We start from the raw sequence: 21,874 nt of genomic DNA, 5'->3' as shown, positions 1-21,874 counted from the left end.
ATTATCAAATCAATATAACAAAATTGATTCAATAATGAATTTATTCAAGTAATCTGTATTGCCCTATTCAAGTCTGATGCAAAATACATATGAAACTTTTCCAAAATTTTTTGAGTTTAGCTTTTTTCAAGTGAATATCAGTTATTTTTTATTGAAAATTTCATAATTCTAATTTTTTAGGAAGTTTTTCAACTTAATTCATGACTTTCTCAATGTTTAATCGGTTTTTAACATAAACAAATCGACAGTATTATTTAAATTTAAGTTAATAACATAAAAATATCCTTAGAATTACGAATAATCCCAAAATGTAACTCATCCAATGAAAATCTTTCATATTTTAGAGAGAGAAACATCAAAATTACAAAATACATACTATTGAAATCGTTTTATTATATTTAAATCGAATCACATGCATGACATTGAAATTTTCCAAAACGAATGTCTAAAATTTTGTAGCTTTAATAAGAATATTAGTTTGCATTTCAATCGAAAAGCCTAAAGACCAAGTAGATAAGGTTGATTATAAAGTCCAGATATAAAAACAATAAAAAATTGACGCGAAATTCAAAACGAGTATTCTTTAATGCAGAACTATGATCAAGTAAAAGTCCTTGGTCAAGGTGGCTTTGGTAAAGCCATTCTTGGCAAGAGGAAGAAAGATGGTTATATGGTATGTATCAAAGAAGTTCGATTAACAGCTTTATCTCAAAAAGATAGAGAGGAAGCTATGAAAGAAATCAAAGTTTTAGCAGCATTGAATCACCCATATATTGTTAAATACATCGAGAACTTTCAAGAGCGCGGAAGTTTATACATCGTTATGGAATTTGCAGATGGTGGTGATTTAGCGCAAAAAATCGAAAAAAAAGGAAGAAAACCATTTTCCGAAGAAGAAGTAATGAAAAATTTCATACAAATAGCACTTGCAATTAAATATTGTCATGATAGAAAAATCTTACATCGTGATTTGAAAGGGCAGAACGTCTTCTTAATGAAAGATGGCACTGTAAAACTTGGTGACTTTGGTATTGCACGTGTTTTGGAGCATACATTTCAAGTCTGTAAGACTCAAATCGGTACACCTTTTTATTTATCACCAGAAATTTGTCAGGGAAAGCCTTACAACTCCAAGACAGATATTTGGTCACTAGGTTGTATTCTTTACGAGCTTTGTACCCTCAAACACGCCTTCGAAGCTGCGAATATGAATGCTCTTCTTATGAACATCATTCGTGGCAAGTATACACCTATACCAGCTCAATACAGTCAAGATTTACGTAATCTTGTCGACGCCATGCTTACGAAAGAGCCAGAAAAACGTCCAAATATTAATCAAATCTTAACTTTACCATTTATCAAATCCAAACTCTCGAATTTCCTATCAGAAACACTCCTTAAATACGAAATGCAGCATACCGTCATTCACGGCCGCAAAGCTTTTGCTGCTGCCACAATTTTACCTCATCACGACGCTGCCGCGAACAACCAAGCCGCAGAAGCACCGAAACCATCACCAGAGCAGCTCAAGAAGGAAGAAGAAATACGCGAGAAGCAAAGACAGATGGCGCTTGAAGCGCAAAAACGGAAACAAGCAGAAGAAGAAGCTGAAAGAAAGAGGAAACAAGAATTATTCGAAGCGGAGCGAAAGAAGAGACAAGCTCTTGAAGAAGCAGAACGTATGAGAAGAGAAAAAGAAGAACAAGCGAGACTGCAAGCAATAAAAGAAGCAGAAGAAGCAGACAGACGTCGAAAACAACAAGATTTCGATGACAGAAATCGCATTGCACAAATGAACAGAGAACGTGGAAAAGGCGGTGTTGATTTCAACTACAATGATGGCACATACAAGAACCCATTGCAGTTACAAAGAGAACGCGAAAAGAAAGAAATGGAAGCCAAATACAACAGAGATCTCGAAGCAGCGAACAGACCACAAAACAGACAATCTCCTGACAATTACCAGCGTCAATACGCAAATCAGAATCAGTACCAGAACAGGAGAGATCCAAGAGAAGAAGCCAGACAAGAAGCAGCCAGAATGCAAGCACAAAGAGAAAGACAGAAGAGAGAAGAAGAAGAAAGAGCAGCTGCAGAAAGACAAAGAATATACATGGAACAGAAAAGAGCACGCGATGCAAATAAACAAAGAAATAGAAATGATCTTTTCGGTGCACAAGATTGCTTCCAATACAATGATCCTGATCCAGAACCACCACGAAGAAATCAGCCAAATAAACAACAGTTAAACGATGAAGAATTAAGAAGAAAGATCTACGAAGATCAGAGAAGAGAAGCAGCAATGAACAGAAACAGAGGAAGAGAAGATATGAAAGGAAACAACATGAGAGATGCTCTTTATCAAGGAGAAGAAAGAAGATCTCCTGATAGAAACAACAGACCGAAATCAAGAAATGATGATGAAGCAGAGAGAAGAAGAATCTGGGAAGAACAAAGAAGAGCTGCACAAGCAAATAGAAACAGAGCACAAGATGATATGAAAGGAAATAACATGAGAAACGCTTTGTATCAAGGAGAAGACAATTCTCCAAGAGATAGAAACAACAACAGAAGACAACAACAAGATTACGATGAAGCAGAAAGAAGAAGAATCTGGGAAGAACAAAGAAGAGCTGCAAAAGCAAACAGAGATAAAATGAAGTACCAGGAAATGGGAGGAGGTGCTGCTGCAGAGGCACTAAGAGATAATTCTCCTTATGATAACAGAGATAGAGCTCCAGACAGAATTGCAAAACACGACATTTCCGAGGAAGAAAGAAGAAAAGCTTACGAAGAACAGAGAAGAGCTGCAAGAGCTAATAGAGAAAAGATGAAATACCTCGAAATGGGAGGTGGAGCAGCTGCAGACGCGTTAAGAGATGGAGATGCTGATGACGACAGATACGAAAGAGTTGAAAGAATTGCTAAACACGACATATCAGAAGAAGACAGAAGAAGAGCTTATGAAGAACAGAGAAGAGCAGCTAAAGCTAATCGTGAGAAAATGAAGAACCTCGAAATGGGGGGCGGAGCAGCTGCAAACGCTTTAAGAGATGGAGATTCTGCAGATGATTATGATAGAGCTCCAGACAGAATTGCTAAACATGATATATCAGAAGAAGACAGAAGAAAAGCTTATGAAGAACAAAGAAGAGCAGCTAAAGCAAACAGAGAGAAGATGAAGAACTTAGAGATGGGAGGAGGAGCTGCAGCTGATGCACTTAGAGATGGAGATTCCGCTGATGATTACGAAAGAGCTCCTGATAGAATTGCAAAACACGAAATCTCTGAAGAAGACAGAAGAGCAGCATGGAGAGCACAAAGAGATGCTGCAAGAGCAAACAGAGAGAAGATGAAGAACTTAGAGATGGGAGGAGGAGCTGCAGCTGATGCACTTAGAGATGGAGATTCAGCAGATGATTACGACAAAGCTCCAGACAGAATTGCTAAACGTGATATATCAGAAGAAGACAGAAGAAAAGCTTATGAAGAACAAAGAAGAGCAGCTAAAGCAAATCGTGAGAAAATGAAGAACTTAGAGATGGGAGGAGGAGCTGCAGCTGATGCGATGAAAGATGGAGATTCTCAAGATGATTCATATGATAAAGCACCAGAAAGAATTGCCAAACACGAAATCTCTGAAGAAGACAGAAGAGCAGCATGGAAGGCACAAAGAGATGCTGCAAGAGCCAACAGAGAAAAGATGAAACAACTCGAAATGGGAGGTGGAGCAGCTGCTGATGCAATGAATGATGGAGAAAGCGATGGAACAGACAGATCTTCTTCTCCTGAAAGAATTGCAAAGCACGAAATATCCGAAGAAGACAGAAGAGCAGCATGGAAAGCGCAAAGAGAAGCAGCTAAAGCAAATCGTGAGAAAATGCGTAACTTAGAACTAGGATTGAATGGAGATGATGACTCAGCATCACAATCACAAGACGACAACTCAGCACGCGAACAGAAACACAACGAAAAGCATCAGCCAACCGCAGAAGAATTGGCTGAATTAGCTAGACAACAAAGAAGAGAAGCTCGTGCAAACAGAGAAAGACTCAAACAACAAGCTGCAGGAGTAAACATGGACCAGCTCGTCCAAGAAGCGTTTGGAGACAATCCATTTGGTGTTCACGGCGGTGGAAAAATCCCTCGCGATGCTCCTCCACAACCTGAACAACAACCACAGCAACAATTGGAAGAACAAAGTTCAGAAGATAACTCTGAACATAAGAAAGAAAAGCATCAGCCAACAGCAGAAGAATTGGCTGAACTTGCAAGACAACAAAGAAGAGAAGCAAGAGCAAACAGAGAGAAACTGAAGCAGCAACAAAACGTGAACATGGATGATTTGCTTAAAGAAGCAATGGCCGAGCAACAACAACAGAATAAACCGAAAGAAGAAGAAAAACAAAAACCAGTTTTGATTGAAGAAGAAATCGATGAACCTCCTCCACAGAAAGAAAAAGTCCATGAAATAACTGCTGAAGAAAGAAGACAAGCTTACAGAGAACAGAGAGAAATAAGGAAGAAAGCAGAACAAGCAGCTGCTGACCAATTAAACGAATTGCAAGCAATCGAAGCTGCTTTCAACGGACCTCCAAAAGCAAAGAGACCTCCACCGGAATTCTTGCAGAGATTGCAGAAGAAAGACGGCAATGAACCATCATCTGCAAGATCAGCAAGTGAAGAAAGACCTTCAACAGCTCGTTCTGCAAGTAATGAACCACGTTCTGCTCGTTCTGAACGCGAAAGAATACGTCCTTCTTCACGCCAGAAACAACAAGAACCAGTCAAGATCGAAGAACCAGTTAAAATTGAAGAGCCAATTAAGATTGAAGAACCTCCTGTAAATGAAAACGCAATTGGAATGAAACCTGATTTCGGACAAGCTCTTTCTTCAAGGAGTACGAAAGAGTTCTTAAAGTCAAGAACTCTTGTCATGGAACAACTAAACAACGAGGAAAATGCGGAAGAAAACAAATCAGAAGCAGAAAATCCTGTTGAAAATAATGAAGAAATCGGTAATGAAGCAACAGATGAAGAGAAACAATCGAATATTGAAGACTGCGCGAAATTCATTGAAGAAGCTCTTTGCATGGATGATAAAGAAGCCAAAGCAGAAGAAGCTTTCGATGATGACCAAAAGCGTGATAATAATTCATTCCATTTAGTTGATAAGAGCTTGAATCTTCCTGTTGGACACGACACAGATAGCATTGCTTACAGAGCTGAAGCAATCAGAGCGTTCCTTGAGAAAGAAATCGGATTTGATAGATTGATTGACATCAAACAAGCAATGTCAAGGCCTGAAAGCGAAGCTAGCGTTGATTTGCTCCTCAATGGGCTTCAGCCAGGTCTTATCATTCTTGTACAACAACTTCTTGTCCTTGATGATGATTCTGTTGCAAACAGATTGTAATTTTTTGTGTTATTAAGCAAATAATTTTATTTATTTTTGTTTTAACATTAAAAGAAATTATTTTTTAAAATTGATATCTTACTTCATATTTTCATTATCTAAGAATAATTAAGGATACACATTCCACTTTCTGACTATCTATCAGGAAAAAGTTATTATAAACCATTATGTAGTACCTAATGCAGCTATTAAAGTTTTTTACTATTAAAACAAGGATTCGTTGAGGATGAACTACGCCTATCTGAAAATTAACCTTAAACACAAGAATTGAAGGTCGTGTCATACGGGTTTAAGTTCACCCTTAAGTTAGTAAATATAACAGTGCCAATTCCTATCTTTTATTGAAGATTGTAATAGATGATGAAGTAATTTTTTTTCAACCACTAAATTTATTGTCTTTTTATATATATAAAAATTCAATACTTCTCAATTGAAGTATATCAAATATTTGAAATAGTTATGTGTTGACAATAAATGGCAGAATCAGATCCATATGAGGGAACAACATTAAAAACAACAACAAATGTTGTTGATTTTACATTAAAAGTCGAATGCGAACGAATCTATGGACAATATCTTAGCAACCAATGCACGAAAGTTGCATTTTTAGGGAGTGCAACAACATTAGAATCAGTCACATTTCCATATGGATCAAAATTAAAAGAAATCTCAGAGTGTGCCTTTTTTGGTTGTTTAAAACTTAGTGCTATTGATTTCAGTCATTGTGAATTACTCACAACAATTGGCCAATATGCATTTTCCGGATGCGCGACGCTGTCCAATATCAATCTTCCTAAATCTCTCTCGACTTTAAGTCCATATTGTTTCCAAATGTGCAAAATCCAATCTATTTCTATTCCAAAATCAGTGAAAGCATTTCAATCCGGATGTTTTGACTCCTGTACCTCACTAATACGAGTTGATATTCCATCAGATTCACTTCTCGAAAGGATTGAATGGAGATCTCTTCGAGCCACCAGAATTACTTCAATTTTCGTTCCTAGGTATTTATCTTATTTTTCGGGAAGTGCTTTTGAATTACTTACCACATTAACAAGCATTGATTGCGATTCATTAAATCAAAATTTCAAATCTTCTGGTGGAGTCCTTTATAGCTACGATCAGACGAAATTGATTAAATTTCCATCCGCATTGAGCAAAACATTCACAATCCCAGATAAAGTTACAATAATTGGGGGCTCTTCATTTGTAAGCAGCATTATTGAATCAGTAACTCTCAATGAAGGCTTGGAAACAATAGAGGGATTTGCAATCCAGTTTACTAAATTGAAATCTATTTCAATTCCTGATAGCGTTACATCCATTGGGCGAGCAGCCTTTTATTTATGTCCCATTGCTTCAATCACATTTGGGAAAGGATTGACGAATATTCCAGTGGAATGCTTTGCATATACATCAATAACAAATGTCACTATTCCAAATGGAATTACAGAGATAGGAAAATCAGCCTTTGCAGGCTGCAATAAGCTAAATTTAATTGTCCTACCGACATCATTGAAGACAGTTGGAGGAGGTTGGATCACAAATAGTCCAAAGATTAATTTGACAGAAGGATCACTAATGAAGATTGATGATGAACAAATGATCTTTTATGATCAACATTTCAGTAATTTGATTACGTGTCTTGACAAGAGAGAATATTATCGAATTCCATCCACAGTGAAGACTATCAGCAATGAAGCATTCAAATCAAATTCAGTCCTCACTCGTATCGAATTTGAATCGAGTGATAATCTGACAAGCATCGGTTCTTATGCATTCAGAGATGACGTTAATTTGAGTTCTATTAGCATTCCAACTTCAGTTGTCAGTGTTGGCGAATATGCATTCTCAGGATGTACCTCATTAACATACATCTCGTTTGGGAGCAAACTCACAAGTCTTGGCCAACACTGTTTTGATGGTTGCAGATCTCTTGAACGAATGATCATTGGCGGAGGCAGTACATACGACATCTGGACATGTTCATTCCTCAACTGCATAAATCTTCGTGATGTTAATCTTGGTGAAGGACTTCGAAAGATCGAGATGCAGTCATTCAGCAACTGTTTTAGTCTCAAGTCAATCAGTTTCCCGTCAAGTCTTAGCTACATCGGTATATACTGTTTCTCTCTCTCCGGTATCGAAGAAGTCACATTCTCATCTTCTAGCACTAAGAGTTTTATCGACGCATACAGCTTCAGCAACAGTCACAATCTTAGTCGCATCACACTTCCACCGAACATTGTTTCCATTGGTGAGAACTGCTTCGAAGGTACACGTCTCATCTCTTTCGAAGTTGGCTGCAGCGTTGTTAACATCTCAGACTACGCATTCAGTGGTTGTTCATCTCTTACTACATTCACTATCAATGAATGTAGTGTTCTTGAGCGCATCGGTACTCTCGTCTTCGAAGGTTGCACATCACTTCGCGAGATTTTTTGTAGCAACAGCAGCAACTTCTTCGAAGTTGACAACGGTGCTCTTTTCAACAAAGGCCGTAGCACACTCATCTGCTTCCCTCCTGCATCACCTATCAAGTATTTCAGTTTCTCACAGAACGTTCGTAGTGTTTCATCCAGTGCATTCATTGGATGCAAGAACTTGCTTAGTGTCACAATCCCAGACAACAGCATCGAGAGCATCGGTCCATATGCATTCTCTAACTGCACTAACCTACGTTCGATCAACATCCCTCTTTGTGTCAAAGTCGTCAGCCGATCAGCATTCTCAGGATGCAACAACCTGCGCTGTGGTGTTCTTGTTGACAGCACTAACAACACATTCAGACGCAATCTCATTGATATTGCAAAACTTCCCTCGACATCACTTCATGACTGCTCACTAATATCGTGCAGACATGACTATTATCAACAAAGAATATCATTTATATCTTATACTGTTTTCATTCTTATTTAAATATTTTTTACTCATTTTAAATATGTTTATCTATCTATCACAGTCGTAAATCATTAAAACATCCATATCAATCTTTAAGGGTGCATTTATGCCAGTATGTTATGGCCCTTCATGTCAGTTGTCAAAATTTTGGATGTGGCGTCAGATGGGTGAAAAGATATCACTCCATGACTGTTCACCTATTACATGTCGATTTGAATCATGTCAAAACACCATATCCTTCATGCTATTTTCTATTTTTATTCTCATTTAAACTTTTCATATTCTAGTTTTATTACTATTTAAACAAGAATTTGTTGATTTGTGGACCCTTAAAAAAATCAATATTCTCGTTATAATATTGTGAAACTTCTTATCTCTACAGGAGCTAAAAAAGAATCAAGGGATAAATATGGGAACACGCCACTCTTTATTGCAGCAAAGAAAGACACGTCTGATTTAGCAAAATATCTCATTTCAGTTGGAGCCAATAAAGACACATTGAACTATTCCGGACAGACTCTAATTAACGTTGCAAGTCCAAATGTTAAACAATACCTTATTTCCTTGGGACAGTAATCTAAATGATAATACCAAGATCATGGTTATCAGATTAGTATAGTTATACTTCAACAACACATCGTTTTAATAAAATTATAAAAATCAAAACGTTTTATTTCTTTTTATGAATTCATTTATACACCAAACATGAATATTTAATACTTATCCATTGAATTACATCATAAGGATTGATGCTTTAGATTTAATAAAATATTTTTTTTAATGTAGAATGTTTAATAAAATAATTATTCATATTATTTATATGTATTTTATTTGTTTACTAGATATGGGTGTTTGAGAACTTCTGTCATCTTAATTCTTTTATTTGGATCCCATTCGAGGCATTTCCTTACTAAATCAACTAAATCAGGATCCAAACCAACAACAAGTTCATCAAACAATGGATAACTATATTCATTCTTGATTGAAGCGTCATCTCCAAAAAATTCAGAAAATCTTGGTGATGATCGCAAGTATTTTTCATCTGGTGGTCCCAGAGAGGAGTAGTACATTCCTAATTGCTCCTTTTCGTTATTTCCAGCATATAATGGGTGACCTAATTTCAATTCAATAATTACAAGGCCAAATGACCAGACATCAATAGCTCTTGTAAAAGATATATGTAGGATAACCTCAGGAGCTCTGTAAAATCTGCTTTGCATGTACTTGAAAAGCGGATTTCCTTCGTGACAGCAACAACCGAAATCTATGAGGTTTACAGTCGTTTTCTGGTCATTAGTCCATACAATATTTTCTGGTTTGATGTCGCAATGGACTAATCCGAGCGAATGGAAGAAGATTAAACTGTCACAAATTTGTTTTGAAACAGTTTTAAGCAATCCGTCTTCGTAACCTACAAAATTCTCATCTTTTTGGCATGTATATGTATCTTTCCAAAGCAATTCAAAGCAAAAGCAATGAAATCCTCTGAAATAAAATTTATCAATTACCGGTACAATAAAATGGGTAAATTTCGGATCGGCTTCTTGTATCATATCTAAAGCAACCTTCTCCATCAAGATCTGCTTATGTATTTTCGGTCGATCTTTTATTAATTTTACCGCAACAATTTTTTTAGTTTTATGATCATAGCATTTAAGTACAGAACCAAAGTTACCTCTGCAAATCTCTACAATTTGCTGGTATCTGTACTTAATGTGTTCATCTTTTTTGAAAACGAAGTAATCTGGATCGTCTTGAGTAACTGACTTGAACTGAGGACTCTTCCTTATGTAAAATATCTGCTTGTACTGGAAAACTTCAGATTTTTCGTGTCGATTAATTAGATCTGAAAAATCTTTAATAATCATTGCAGGAGTTACGGGAGCATTTGGAATAGATACATACTCAAGTGTATTCTGATGCAGATACTTTCGGGGTGATCTCGTATATTTTACCGGTGGAGATTGAGGACCTGCAGCTAAAGGCATCAATAACTGCTTATTTGACTTGCAAGCTAGTTGGTGGGGCCTTATTAGAAGAGGCCTGGGGGACTTCATTGCCACTGCGTTCTTCATAAGCACGAAGATCCCCTTTGATGCAAATTCTGTCGCTAAAATCTTGTAAATCATTGAAAAATATTAATTGTCTTTTCGCATGAAAAAAGAATCGTCTTTAGTACCCTTATCTATTTCCACATATAAATATCTAGAAAATACAAAAAACTGCTAATTGAGGAAATCTTTCTGATATGAGAATTAGATATTGAGGATGGAGAATGAATGCATTGGGTTCAAATAAGGAATAAACAAATAAATTTATACATACAATTATAAAAATGAATTACTCAAGGAAAGGAAGTGGTGATGATTCAATATTTTCAATATATTCTTCGGTAAAATCTGGAATGCTAGCTGGAAAATCAGCAAGAGCTTCATTAACTAAAGTAAGAAGGCCTTCACCACCACTGCTAATTAGCCAATTGAAAGTATTCAGAATCGAAACAGCGAAATTGGAAACCTGGGCCGGATCCACTCCTTCTAAGGATCCAATTTCTCTGAAGCAATCAGTGTTGCTCTTTGTTATACGTGTTGCAACATAAATTGATGCAACAGCAGCAACAGATGGAAGAGTTTGATCATAAATTTCGGAGAACATTGATACTTTCATGAACATATCAGCAACAGTTGCAATATCTCTGAACTCCTTCTTGCTTGTGATTGGCATGTAAAATTCTCTTGGGTTTGGTGCTGTCAAGTTGAATCGTAATGCTGAGCAGAATACACGCTCACAATCCAAGAACTCTTTCTCATTATATGAGTTTTCGCACAAGTAAATGAAATCAGATAACGCTGGTGTTGTTGTTTCTTGTAATTTAGCAGCAATCCACATGCTGGTAGCAGCAAAGAGCTGGAAGTGGCACCTCTTAATCTTGAGTGTTCTGCTGATTCTGTCAAATAAACCGATGGAAGTAAATAAAGTATCATCTGAGAACGCAAACTCTTTATGAACACGGAGTAACCAGTCTAAGATTGCTCTCCTATATTTTGTCTTGCATCTCTGATAATCACTTGGTGGAAGAAAGTCTTCTTCAGTAGATAAAATGTTTTTAACAATGAATGGCTTGTATTCCTTTAAAGTGCATATATCAATATCACCTTTAGTCGAGACATCTTGTTGTGGTTCCTTTTCGTAAATAACATCATCCTGTTCGAAGCTCAATGAATCATCAATATCAGAAGGATCACTGTATTCGCTATCATATTGTACGTACTTTTTATTTTGTGTGTAGTTATAATTTAATGGTCTTTTGTTTTCCTCGAGTTGATATCTGTTTGGTTGAGCCTTTTGCATTTTGATATACGTTTACAATTTCAGTCCGTTTGCTATATTGGTATTTTATGCACATCTAAAATAATTCCCCATAATCATTGCCTATTTTCATCGCCAAAATTTCACTGAACCATTGATTTTTTCCTTGGGTGAAAAGGTAACTAAACTCCTTTCGCCGATCCGATTTGCCCCATATTTAAAATATAGCTTGCATATGTAGAAGAAAAGCTAATTTTGAAGTACGCCCGAAATCCACCAACAGGATTTCGAGCTACTAAAAAGGTACTTTTAAATGTGATTTTTTTTTATAAAAAATTAAATTTATTTTAAGATCAGACTAAAAACTAATTTTATGGAAAATCTATATCGACAAATTTATTACTTATTGGGTATATAGATTTTTTGATTATGGAAAATCAAGGCTTTTGTCCTTTTCACATATCATACTGAGTGATTCCATTGCAATAATTGATGATTTCTCGTCTTCACAGACACAAATATCTAAAAATGTCTGATTTAATGGTAAAATGAAGGTTTCTACATCAGTAATCTTATTATTAACAAATCCACATGCAATGAATCGCAGAAGTGGAGCAATTTCTGGTGTAATTTCCTGCTGAATGATTTCAAATGTCTTATTTACGCCAATCATAACGAGATTAACAAAAATATCAGGGCATTCCGATTTCAGGAAGATAGGAAGTAAACCTATTGCATGCATTTCACAATTGGAGGTGAATTTTCATTCTGAATATAAGATAAAACCAAACGACTTGCTTTTGTTACAGCAACCTTATCCGATACAAATATTAAGTATTCTAGTATTGAAAATATGTCTTTTGTGAAATCTAAATTAAATTCTCCCAAATTATCGATTTCTTCAACGATCTTTGAGCCATCAATTTTATCATGGTTCATCAGAACCTTTAACGTTTTCTTTGTGGCCTTAAAAGCTTCAACACTCGTTTGAGATGCAGCAAAAATGTTGGAAATATACTCTTTTTCAAGCATAAGAGGATCAATATGATCTGATATGAGGCCAAATGCTAAGATTATCATGGGTTTGTTCGTGTTTTCGAACATTAATAACGTTGATAACCTAGAACTTATGAATGAAGGAACATTTTCAGATAAAGAAGATAGTGCATCACAAAACACAGCTGAAAAGAAGGCCGCAGATGAAGCCAATTTCGAATCATCTAATAATGGTCGTAAAATGTCCCAAATTGCGGCCAATTGGTCTTCATAAAACTGACTACTGTTAATGTGGTCTGCAAAATGACTATCAGGAAGGTAATTCTCAATCTGGGAAAAAATCTGAAACAATATTTGTCAACAAATCCTTATAAATGTCTGGATTCATGAGTGTGAATGATATTGCAAGGTTTGGAATGACTTTTAGTCTGTCTTCAAGAGATAAATCAGCTAATGAATTCAAATATTGAGTTAAACAATCAGGAACGTAAAATTTAAGCTCCGGAATGGTCATTTCTAATGATAATAAGATCTTACTAAATGTATAAACAATATCTGAGATAAATTTTGGTTCATTATTGATCATTGTAATAATATAACCAAAAATGAAGTCAATTAACTGCCTATGGCACTCAAAGTTTTCTAGAGATAGTGCAAATGAGCATAATTGTGTAATTAGTTGTGTTTGTTGAGCCAATGTTGCGTATTGAAAATTATCCATGATTATGTGTATAAATATTGTAGAATCCTCTGCAGATTGTATTGATATTTCATCTATATATGCTAACAGTAGAAACATTTTAAGGATATTATTCTTATTATTTTCGGAACGAATATATTCGAGAATTATACTTAGACTGCTCTTAGTTGAATGAGATACAATGGTAAATGCCTCATAAATATGCTGAATTACAAGTTTGTTCGTAAATTTTTCGAAATTTTGGATAAAGCAATGAATTAGAGCATCGATATCTTGTTTTTGAATTTTATTGACATTTTCTAGTAGATATATTGGTATTGAAGCGACAATTCCTAAAGTTACATCTAAATTTTCATCTTTATATTCATTATTTTCAACTAATTTTATGATTTCTTTAACATCTTGGAAGCCTACACCATACGGGATCTGGTTGGAATCATTTAATCCAAGAATTGTTTTCCCTAAGTTCCGGAATTCTTCCAAAGACATTAAAAAATGAGAATTTCGCTATGACAAGTAGATGTGATTTGATTCTGTACAACTAAATATTAATATATTTAAAACATTGTAGAATTAAAATTTTTGACGATATCAATTTATAAAAAAAATGCAAGCGAATCCTTTTAATAAAGCTAAGATACGATTTGCTTCACTTTGTCCACCTAGTAAAGTGTTCAACACAGGGAGCATGTGGGCTACTTGCATTAGCCGGTAAAGGCACAATTTATCTCTATAAAACTACTAAAAATGATATTTCTTTCTTATGATCCATTGAAATTCTAAATTCTAACATAACTTGCCTTAAATTCCACTATGAGCTACCTTATCTTGCAATTTCAGACGATTGCGGAAGAGTTTTGTTATGGGATTGTGAATCAAGTCTTACACTCGGAATCACTCGTCAAGTATCTGAAACTCAGTATGTATCGGAGCTTCAATGGTCCGGTAAAATCGTTTTAGGCTTTGCAGAACCAAATACAATTTATAGTATCGATTTTTGGCCGTATGAAGCTGAAGATCAAGCGAAAAACTCACGAATACTTTGGAAGATAGATGTTCCTGGTACATATACAAGGATGGCTGTTAATAGTTCAGATATATTCACTGCAATTCTATATTCTAATGGTCCATCCTTTACAATTATCACGTCAAAAAATGCCAAGCAGGCTCCAACATCTCAATCTCAATCCCATACTTTAGATAAATCAGAAAAAATCGTAGAAATTCAACATCATCCCCATACTAGTAATATTTTATTAATTATGCTTGAAGGAAAAATACTTACGTTTAACATAGCGACCAAATCTGGCCGAAATCTTGTAATCGATGAATCATCCCAATCATCTTTCCATAAACTGCTTCCTTCTTTAACAAATGACAACGAAATTGCAGTTTATGGTCAAGACTCGTCACTCAGTATCTATATCTGTAACGAAGACTACATTTTTACAAAATCAGGAACAATAAAATTGAAAAGAGAGCTGTTTGACTTAAAATCGAAGTATTTACCACTATCCGCTGCATGTAACCGTGCACTTCCCGAGCGATACATCGCGTTCTCTCCATCAAATGGCTTAGTTATGTTTGCCATAAAAGATGATATACCTTACGTCATCGCGCAGTCTCAAATTATACCACAGATACCAACCTGTTACGATTTCTACGACGGAATCCTTGCTTTCGGCACTCCAACCGGAAAGATAATTTTCGCAGACGTTTCAGAAGGGAAATACACACAGAACTACCTTGCATCCAGCACATCCATTGAAAAGATCAAGTTCCTTACCAAAGATGTCCTTCTGTGGTACTCAAAAACCGAGTGTGGATCAATAAATCTTCCCAAGCGCCAAGTTATTCCAATCCACACTCGCCTTGGCCCTGCCACAGACCTAATATGTTCAGAGGAGCTCGGCGTTTTCGTCCACGGCAAATACGACCTTGGTATTTTTTATGATGTCAAACAAAAGCCGATGACTCTTCAAACATCCATCACCGCTGTTGCAGTCCAAGTATCCAGAATACCAGCAACATGTTTCCAAGGCGATACTCCCAATTTCGCCGTATTATTATCTACCGGAGAAATCCAAGTCTACACATACAAGAACGGCATAGCACAGATGCCTGTTCTGAGGCTGCGTAACTCACGGGAGAACTCCAGGACAACTTGTCTTGCTTGGAAAGGCGATTGCATCATAACTGCTGACACAGACGGCGTAATTATGTTTTACGACTTTGCTTTCGGTACATCGAAGCAAACATACTCTCCTTTCATCGACATAGACAGGATAGAGTTCGAGAGATCATCCAGCGGATTGTACGTACACGCGAGAGACGGAAAATTTGGTTTTTCACTTGAAAAAGTGGAAAGTTGTCCTTTTTCTGTTTCCTCATTCGCTGTAACAGGAAATGGACTCGTCCTCGTCTCCCCGCTCAATGACGAAGCCGTGAAATTCGTTATTGCAAGAGACTGGAGATCTGTAAAAAGAATCACTTCACCTGCCCTCTTAAAACCGCTAAAAACCGCCCAGCAACGGTTAGAGCTTATGGGTGAGCAATTATTAACGAATCCTACTACAGGAACATGGTCAGAAGCACTTCAAATAGCTGAGATAGCTAATGACCATGGATTTCCAACTGATTCCATTATTTGGAAGTGTGTTTCACGTAGTTTGGGAGGTCCGAGGTTGCAAGCACGACATTCCATGTTTGGAGGGAAAGAAGAAGTTGTTTCCGCGTTGAGGATTCAATCTTCTCTGTTTTCTCCTGCAGATACTCCGATTTCTGCCATTTTCAACTTGTTGTTCAAGTTCAGAATGGGTGATAGAAGAGGAGCTGTCGAAGTTTTCAAGAGTCTCTCCAACAAAAGCGAGTTCACAATAGTGGCAAGCATTTGTTCGGCGTTGCTTCTGTGATAGAAACTGTAATTTTAACCGTTGAGTCTTCAGAAATCTTTGAAGGAGCTGCAATTTGGAAAATTGTTTTCACTTTAGGAGAATATAATTTTCTCTCAAAATATACAAAAATAATATACTTTAAAACCATCGTGACAAAATTCAAAAACGAAGAGTTCTTCTCTCCAAATTTTTTTCAAAATCAAAAAAATGAGATAAAAAAGTACGTTTGGAAAATTCATTTTTAGCATTTTAGGAATTTTCTCACTTTTCTTCCAAATTGACATCCTTAATTAAATTAAATTACACATTAACACCGGAGCCGGAATCATCTTGGATATCAGATGATGATTTATCTTTAGATGGTTTCCTGCAGAAAACGAAGTAGATGATGAGAATAATAAGAATAACAGCAAGAAGAACGCCAATAACAATACCAGCCTTCTGTCCACCAGTAAGTCCACTATTTTCAGGTGTTGGTGTTGGCTTGGAATCATCAGGGCTTGGTGCAACGTATTGTTGTTTCTGAAGTGAAACCTCTGTTTCAATGACTTTGGATCCAGCTAACCTAATTTGAAGTTTAACTTTCCCATCTTCTTTGATATCTTCATACTTTGGAGCTGGAATGTTGAGTAGATATGTTTTGCCTTCGTCGGCATGTAATTTCTTAATTGCAGATGGGGTTTCTACTTCAGTTACATTGTCGTCTGGGAGATCTATCCATTTCTGATCTGCATAGAATCTATATTGGAAGTTTCCTGTCTTTGCCTCAAAGTGTTGTAATGTAACTTTAACTGGAATATATTCACCGGCCTTGAATGGTTGTGTATGATTTTCAGCAACAACAGTTGGCGCAGATAAATATGGAGACTTTCCAAGAGAATATGTAACACCGGTACCTAACTGGATTTATGATTGGCGGCGAACTCAACAACAACAAGTAACTTTGTCTTATTATGATCCTCTGGAGCGTTAACTTTGAAAGTCCATTCTTCTTGTTCCCGCTTGCTACGGCTGTTGCATTGAGAACATTTTGTGATATTGCGACGCTAGTGGCAGAGGCGTTGGAAGCTTCGCTTTCTGTTGCAAAGAGATAATATGTCTTGTAATATTTAAGCCTGTTTCGAGTATGATTTTGGCTGTGTATGGATTGCCTGAAATTACTTCGTTGCCTTCGTTGTATTGAACACTCTCGATAACTGGTGTGGGGACTGTGGAAGAATATGTAACATTACCGGTACCTAAGTTGGATTTATGATTGGCGGCGAACTCAACAACAACAAGTAACTTTGTCTTATTATGATCCTCTGGAGCGTTAACTTTGAAAGTCCATTCTACTTGTTCGTATTTATATCCAGTGAAGATAGAATAGAAGTTTGGAGATGGTGTATAGAACTTTATACCTCGAACTGAAAAATCTTCTAACTTTGACAATAAGATATCCCAAGCATCTAACATCTTCCTTCCAACTTGTACAACTTTTATTTTCTTAAGTTTCTGTCTACATTCTTGTTCAGACACTATTGTTGCTCTTGGTTTGTTAAAGACAACATCCCATTCTTTCATGACATAACATTCTGGGGCAGAGTCAACATAAATGACTAAACGTTTCAAATTCTCGACTGCTTTGTTATAGTCTCGAAATGGACACATATTTCTGAATGCTTGGAAGTCATAAAAATCTGAAACATCTATTCTGTACATTTTTTTATAAAAATAAAAAAAAAATGATGAGAAGCAAAGTCATCTAAGATAAGAAGACATCTATGAGGGTAAGTCTTCCAATCGTAAGATTGCAATTTCTTCGAAATGTATTCTATCTCTTTCTGTTTGTTTCTGAAGTGTTTCTTCTCTAATATTCTCTGCATTTCCTCATTTGGGTCTTTAAACTTAGAATTTATATACTCATTTATAGCATATATACTTCAAAACTCTTCTTTGGTACTTCTTTATCCAATCTAACAACTCAGAGTCTTTTATACATACTAACTTAGACTTCTTTATAATATCTTTGAACGAATTGACGGTTTGGTCAAATTGACCAGAAGTACTACAAATGACAACTAACTCATAAATGGGTTCTTCTCATCTAGTTCTTGTTGTTGTGCAGCCATTTTAAGATAAGTGAAAGTCTTACCCGACCCAGGCGGTGCGATTAGACCTGTTATACCATTCTGAGCAAATAAGAACTTGTCATGTATGGGTTTTATCTGAGCATTTTCTAACTTCCTCTTGTTCTTGTTTAAAACATTCTCAAATTTCTTGTCAATGTCAGCAAACTTTTTTTCTAACATATTTTTAGAAAAATTAAAAATTTTATCTTTTAGGAAATGTCTAGCGATTTCGCTATCTATATTCGAGACAAACTTTTGACAGCAAAACATCTGTCGACCATAAAATCTTACATAGTGTAAACAAGAAAGGTGAATTTGTTCTAAAGTTCTGTTTCTGGGAATATGACAAGAACCATAAAACGTTAAGCAGAGAAGTCTTTAAGTTGTCAATGACAGACTTGTTGACAGAGATGACGCCGATTGGAAAGATGAAGTCCAACAAAAGTTCTTAGAATGCAAAGAAGGCACATGCGCTGTTCTTGAAGATGAATAGAAAACAGAATAGAAGAGCTATTAAAGGACAAAGAACTTTTACATAAATATGGTTGCGCCAAATTTGACATAACTCCACCAGAGAAGAAGAAGAAGAGAGAAAAAGAAAGAAAAGAAAGTAGAAGAGAAGAAAAAAAGAACCTGAACCAGTTCCAGAGAAAAAGAAATTTGACATGTAAAAATAAAATTTATTTTTAGAACATTTCTGGGTCAATGTCAATGTCTCTTCCTCTTTAGGAGCAAACACGGCTTAGACTCTAAAATCTTTTTACCCAATTTACCTTGAACTTCAACTATCTTAGACTCATAATATTCATAGTCGTCTGCTTTCTTTGGTTCATAAGGTATAACAAGTTTGTATGCTTTGCCTTCTTTAAGGTTTGAAAACCTTCTGTCAAAAATTTTCTTTGACTGCTAACAAACCTTCTATGTCTAAGTTTCAAATTTCGCACCATTTTAGTCACAATAGCAAACTTAACTGGTTCGATGTTCCAAACTTTGTCAAATGTAGACTTTTCAAAATGGTAGAAGTAAACATTCAAATAAGCGAATGGGTCTAGTTCTTCTTTGACTTCTGTCATGTACTTGTTGACTGAATATATTTCGTCATCTTTTCTATCGGATAAAAAAATATTTTTTTTAAATTTACTCAGAAAAATTTTTCTTTGATATACGCCGTTCTGAACATCTAAAAGACTTTTGACATTTGCCAAGAATGTTCGTTTAGAAGCTGCCATATAACCATACTCTTGAAATATTGTTTATACGAATCGTACAATGACCTTTCATCTAAACACTCAAAGTTAGTCTCATCTATAAACAGTTCATATACACTCTTGTTTGCTTCTAACAATGTTTGTCTTTCTTCGGTATGTGGAATTTGTCTTGGATTGAACTTTGAAATATCTAATGTCATAAAAATATGAGAACAAGTGGTTGTAAAAGTCAGATGTCAAAGTTTCTGCTAAGTCGTCAAAATATTCTGTATCTTGCATATGAGAATCTGACGTTCTGACAACTACATATCTTCTGTCAGAACTTTCTAACTTCATCGGAACAACATTGTTTGAAACCATGATGAAATTTGCAACATTTTCACAAACTCTTTGGTCTTTATTTTTCTTTCAACAACTCCAACTTTGTCTGTTATAAGACTCTTCAAAGCATCTGAGTTTAAAACCTTTGTTGTATCTATACTTTGAAGTTCGTTACATACTATAAGTTTCATATTCTCTATTGAAGAGTTAAATTTACCGCAGATGTTTTCTAAGTTTGTCATATTAGGGTTCGAATAGCCCTCTAACAGTTTGCATAAGATATCTGTAAAGAAAGTGTTCTTACCAGTTCCTTGTTTTCCAATTATAATGAGAGCAGTTTCATTTTTAGCACTTGGATGTTGTAAGATGTTTGCAAACCAACATAAGATATACTCATAGACTCTTTCGTTTCCATTGCATATAATTTCTTTGACATGGTCTAACCAAGCTTCTATAACATTTTCTTTCCATTCTACTTGTTCGTATTTATATCCAGTGAAGATAGAATAGAAGTTTGGAGATGGTGTATAGAATTTATACCACGAACTGAAAAATCTTCTAACTTTGACAATAAGATATCCCAAGCATCTAACATCTTCATACCAACTTGTACGACTTTTATTTTCTTAAGTTTCTGTCTACATTCTTGTTCTGAAACTATGGTTGCTCTTGGTTGTTAAAAGACAACATCCCATTCTTTCATGACATAACATTCTGGGCAGAGTCGACAAAATGACTAAACGTTTCAAATTCTCGACTGCTTTGTTATAGTCTCTAAATGGACACATATTTCTGAACGCTTGGAAGTCATAAAAATCTGAAACGTCTATTCTGTACATTTTTATAAATAAAAAAAAAATATTTTTTATTCTTGACTTTGTTGTTGCATTTGTTCCATTTGTTGCATTTGTTGTTGAAGTTGTTCTTGTAGTACAATACTTTCACCAGTTGCATCTTCCAATTCGAAACTTTCTGCCGTCATTGACAAATACATAGGACATAAAAGTTTTACAGGAACAAAGTTTGCGTCAACTAAGGTTAAGTTTATGTTTGCTAAAGTGTTTGAGTTTACTAAAGCTGAAAACTCTGCATTCGAATGAACAATAGGCAAACCAGCAGAGAAAGTGTTGTTTATACGCATGAGTATCTTTTGGTCATAGTAGTTTCTGTCGACATTCGAATAGCACTTTGAACCTAAGTTTGAAACAATATATAAAATAGGTGTACTTAAAGTCAATGGAACAGACAAACCTTGTATGACACCTTTTCCTGTTATAGGAAACTGTTGGTAGTAAAAACCAGATATAAGTTTTGTATTATAGCTCATATCGTTTATAGTAAAACTCAGTCGGACATCCAAACATAATGAAACCTGCTCTAGTTGCAGCACATGTTACATCCGTCCTTAAAGTATTAAATAAGTCAACAAAACCTGTTGGTGGTATATCTGAGTAAGTATCTTCAAAGAAGTATTTTTACCATTCACAACAACAAAGTCTTCTGGTTGTCAAAAGAGCAAAACAGGCTTTAGTCGTCATCGTGTTTAAGGTCAGTTTACAATATCGTCCTTGAGGACTTTGTAAGTTTGTTGTTATAGAATTATATGACTCAGGGTTTTTTAGTCGTAATAGTATAAACCACTATGTCTTCTGCCATTTACTTAGCAAGTAAATTTTAATGAAATGTTGTGGTCGTCAAATATTTTTATGACGTCTGGGAAACTATATTTTTAAGTTCAACGTTTCACCTCCTTTCATAACGTATATCTTGTCAATGACATTATATGAAACACCACAGCAAGCAATGTCAGGTTCTATTTCTTTGATGTTTATATCGTCTGCCTCTGTCAAAAGTTCAATAGTTCTTTCAAAATTTCATGAGGTGCGATGACATATGAGTTCACTTTTACAGGGTTGTGTTCGACCAAGTTTAACATTATACCCAAAGCTTGACAAATCTTCTCCTGAGTTTAAGTTTGTCTTTAAGTTGTTGGTAGTCATTTCGAATATCTGCAACAG

At 35.6% G+C, this 21,874-nt stretch overlaps 6 protein-coding genes and 3 pseudogenes across 9 annotated transcripts, besides 1 other annotated feature; 4 read left to right on the top strand and 5 right to left on the bottom strand.

Moving 5' to 3' along the window:
* Positions 1 to 581: 581 nt before the first annotated feature.
* Positions 582 to 5,424, top strand: TVAGG3_0287360 (mitogen-activated kinase kinase kinase family; the record flags this gene model as incomplete). Its single annotated transcript, XM_001310243.1, has 1 exon — positions 587 to 5,416. The coding sequence occupies one exon, from the start codon at positions 587 to 589 to the stop codon at positions 5,414 to 5,416; it is 4,830 nt and encodes a 1,609-aa protein (XP_001310244.1).
* Positions 5,425 to 5,890: 466 nt separating this feature from the next.
* Positions 5,891 to 8,335, top strand: TVAGG3_0287350 (regulation of response to stimulus; the record flags this gene model as incomplete). The annotated part of the gene is made up of 1 exon (XM_001310242.1): positions 5,891 to 8,335. One exon carries the CDS (start codon positions 5,891 to 5,893, stop codon positions 8,333 to 8,335), a length of 2,445 nt encoding a protein of 814 aa, XP_001310243.1.
* Positions 8,336 to 9,144: 809 nt separating this feature from the next.
* TVAGG3_0287340 (protein kinase protein) lies at positions 9,145 to 10,446 on the bottom strand (the record flags this gene model as incomplete). Its single annotated transcript, XM_001310241.1, has 1 exon — positions 9,145 to 10,446. One exon carries the CDS (start codon positions 10,444 to 10,446, stop codon positions 9,145 to 9,147), a length of 1,302 nt encoding a protein of 433 aa, XP_001310242.1.
* A 211-nt stretch (positions 10,447 to 10,657) lies between these two features.
* On the bottom strand, positions 10,658 to 11,668 carry TVAGG3_0287330 (cell division; the record flags this gene model as incomplete). The annotated part of the gene is made up of 1 exon (XM_001310240.1): positions 10,658 to 11,668. One exon carries the CDS (start codon positions 11,666 to 11,668, stop codon positions 10,658 to 10,660), a length of 1,011 nt encoding a protein of 336 aa, XP_001310241.1.
* A 316-nt stretch (positions 11,669 to 11,984) lies between these two features.
* TVAGG3_0287320 lies at positions 11,985 to 13,850 on the bottom strand (annotated as a pseudogene). The gene has a single exon: positions 12,054 to 13,811. A coding segment is annotated over exon 1 (1,758 nt).
* Positions 13,851 to 14,179: 329 nt separating this feature from the next.
* Positions 14,180 to 16,234, top strand: TVAGG3_0287310 (WD repeat-containing protein 11 family; the record flags this gene model as incomplete). Its single annotated transcript, XM_001279720.2, has 1 exon — positions 14,180 to 16,234. One exon carries the CDS (start codon positions 14,180 to 14,182, stop codon positions 16,232 to 16,234), a length of 2,055 nt encoding a protein of 684 aa, XP_001279721.2.
* Positions 16,235 to 17,545: 1,311 nt separating this feature from the next.
* Positions 17,546 to 21,874: part of a mobile genetic element that runs on past the window's edge.
* On the top strand, positions 18,544 to 18,998 carry TVAGG3_0287300 (annotated as a pseudogene). The gene has a single exon. A coding segment is annotated over exon 1 (455 nt).
* On the bottom strand, positions 19,674 to 20,644 carry TVAGG3_0287290 (annotated as a pseudogene). The gene has a single exon. A coding segment is annotated over exon 1 (971 nt).
* TVAGG3_0287280 (uncharacterized protein) lies at positions 20,722 to 21,183 on the bottom strand (the record flags this gene model as incomplete). The annotated part of the gene is made up of 1 exon (XM_051229028.1): positions 20,722 to 21,183. One exon carries the CDS (start codon positions 21,181 to 21,183, stop codon positions 20,722 to 20,724), a length of 462 nt encoding a protein of 153 aa, XP_051098758.1.

The sequence above is a fragment of the Trichomonas vaginalis genome, chromosome V (assembly GCF_026262505.1).
Source record: "Trichomonas vaginalis G3 chromosome V, whole genome shotgun sequence".
Taxonomy (NCBI): Eukaryota; Parabasalia; order Trichomonadida; family Trichomonadidae; genus Trichomonas; species Trichomonas vaginalis.
Note: the sequence above shows the minus strand (reverse complement) of the source record. Positions and strands in the feature narration are given on the sequence as shown.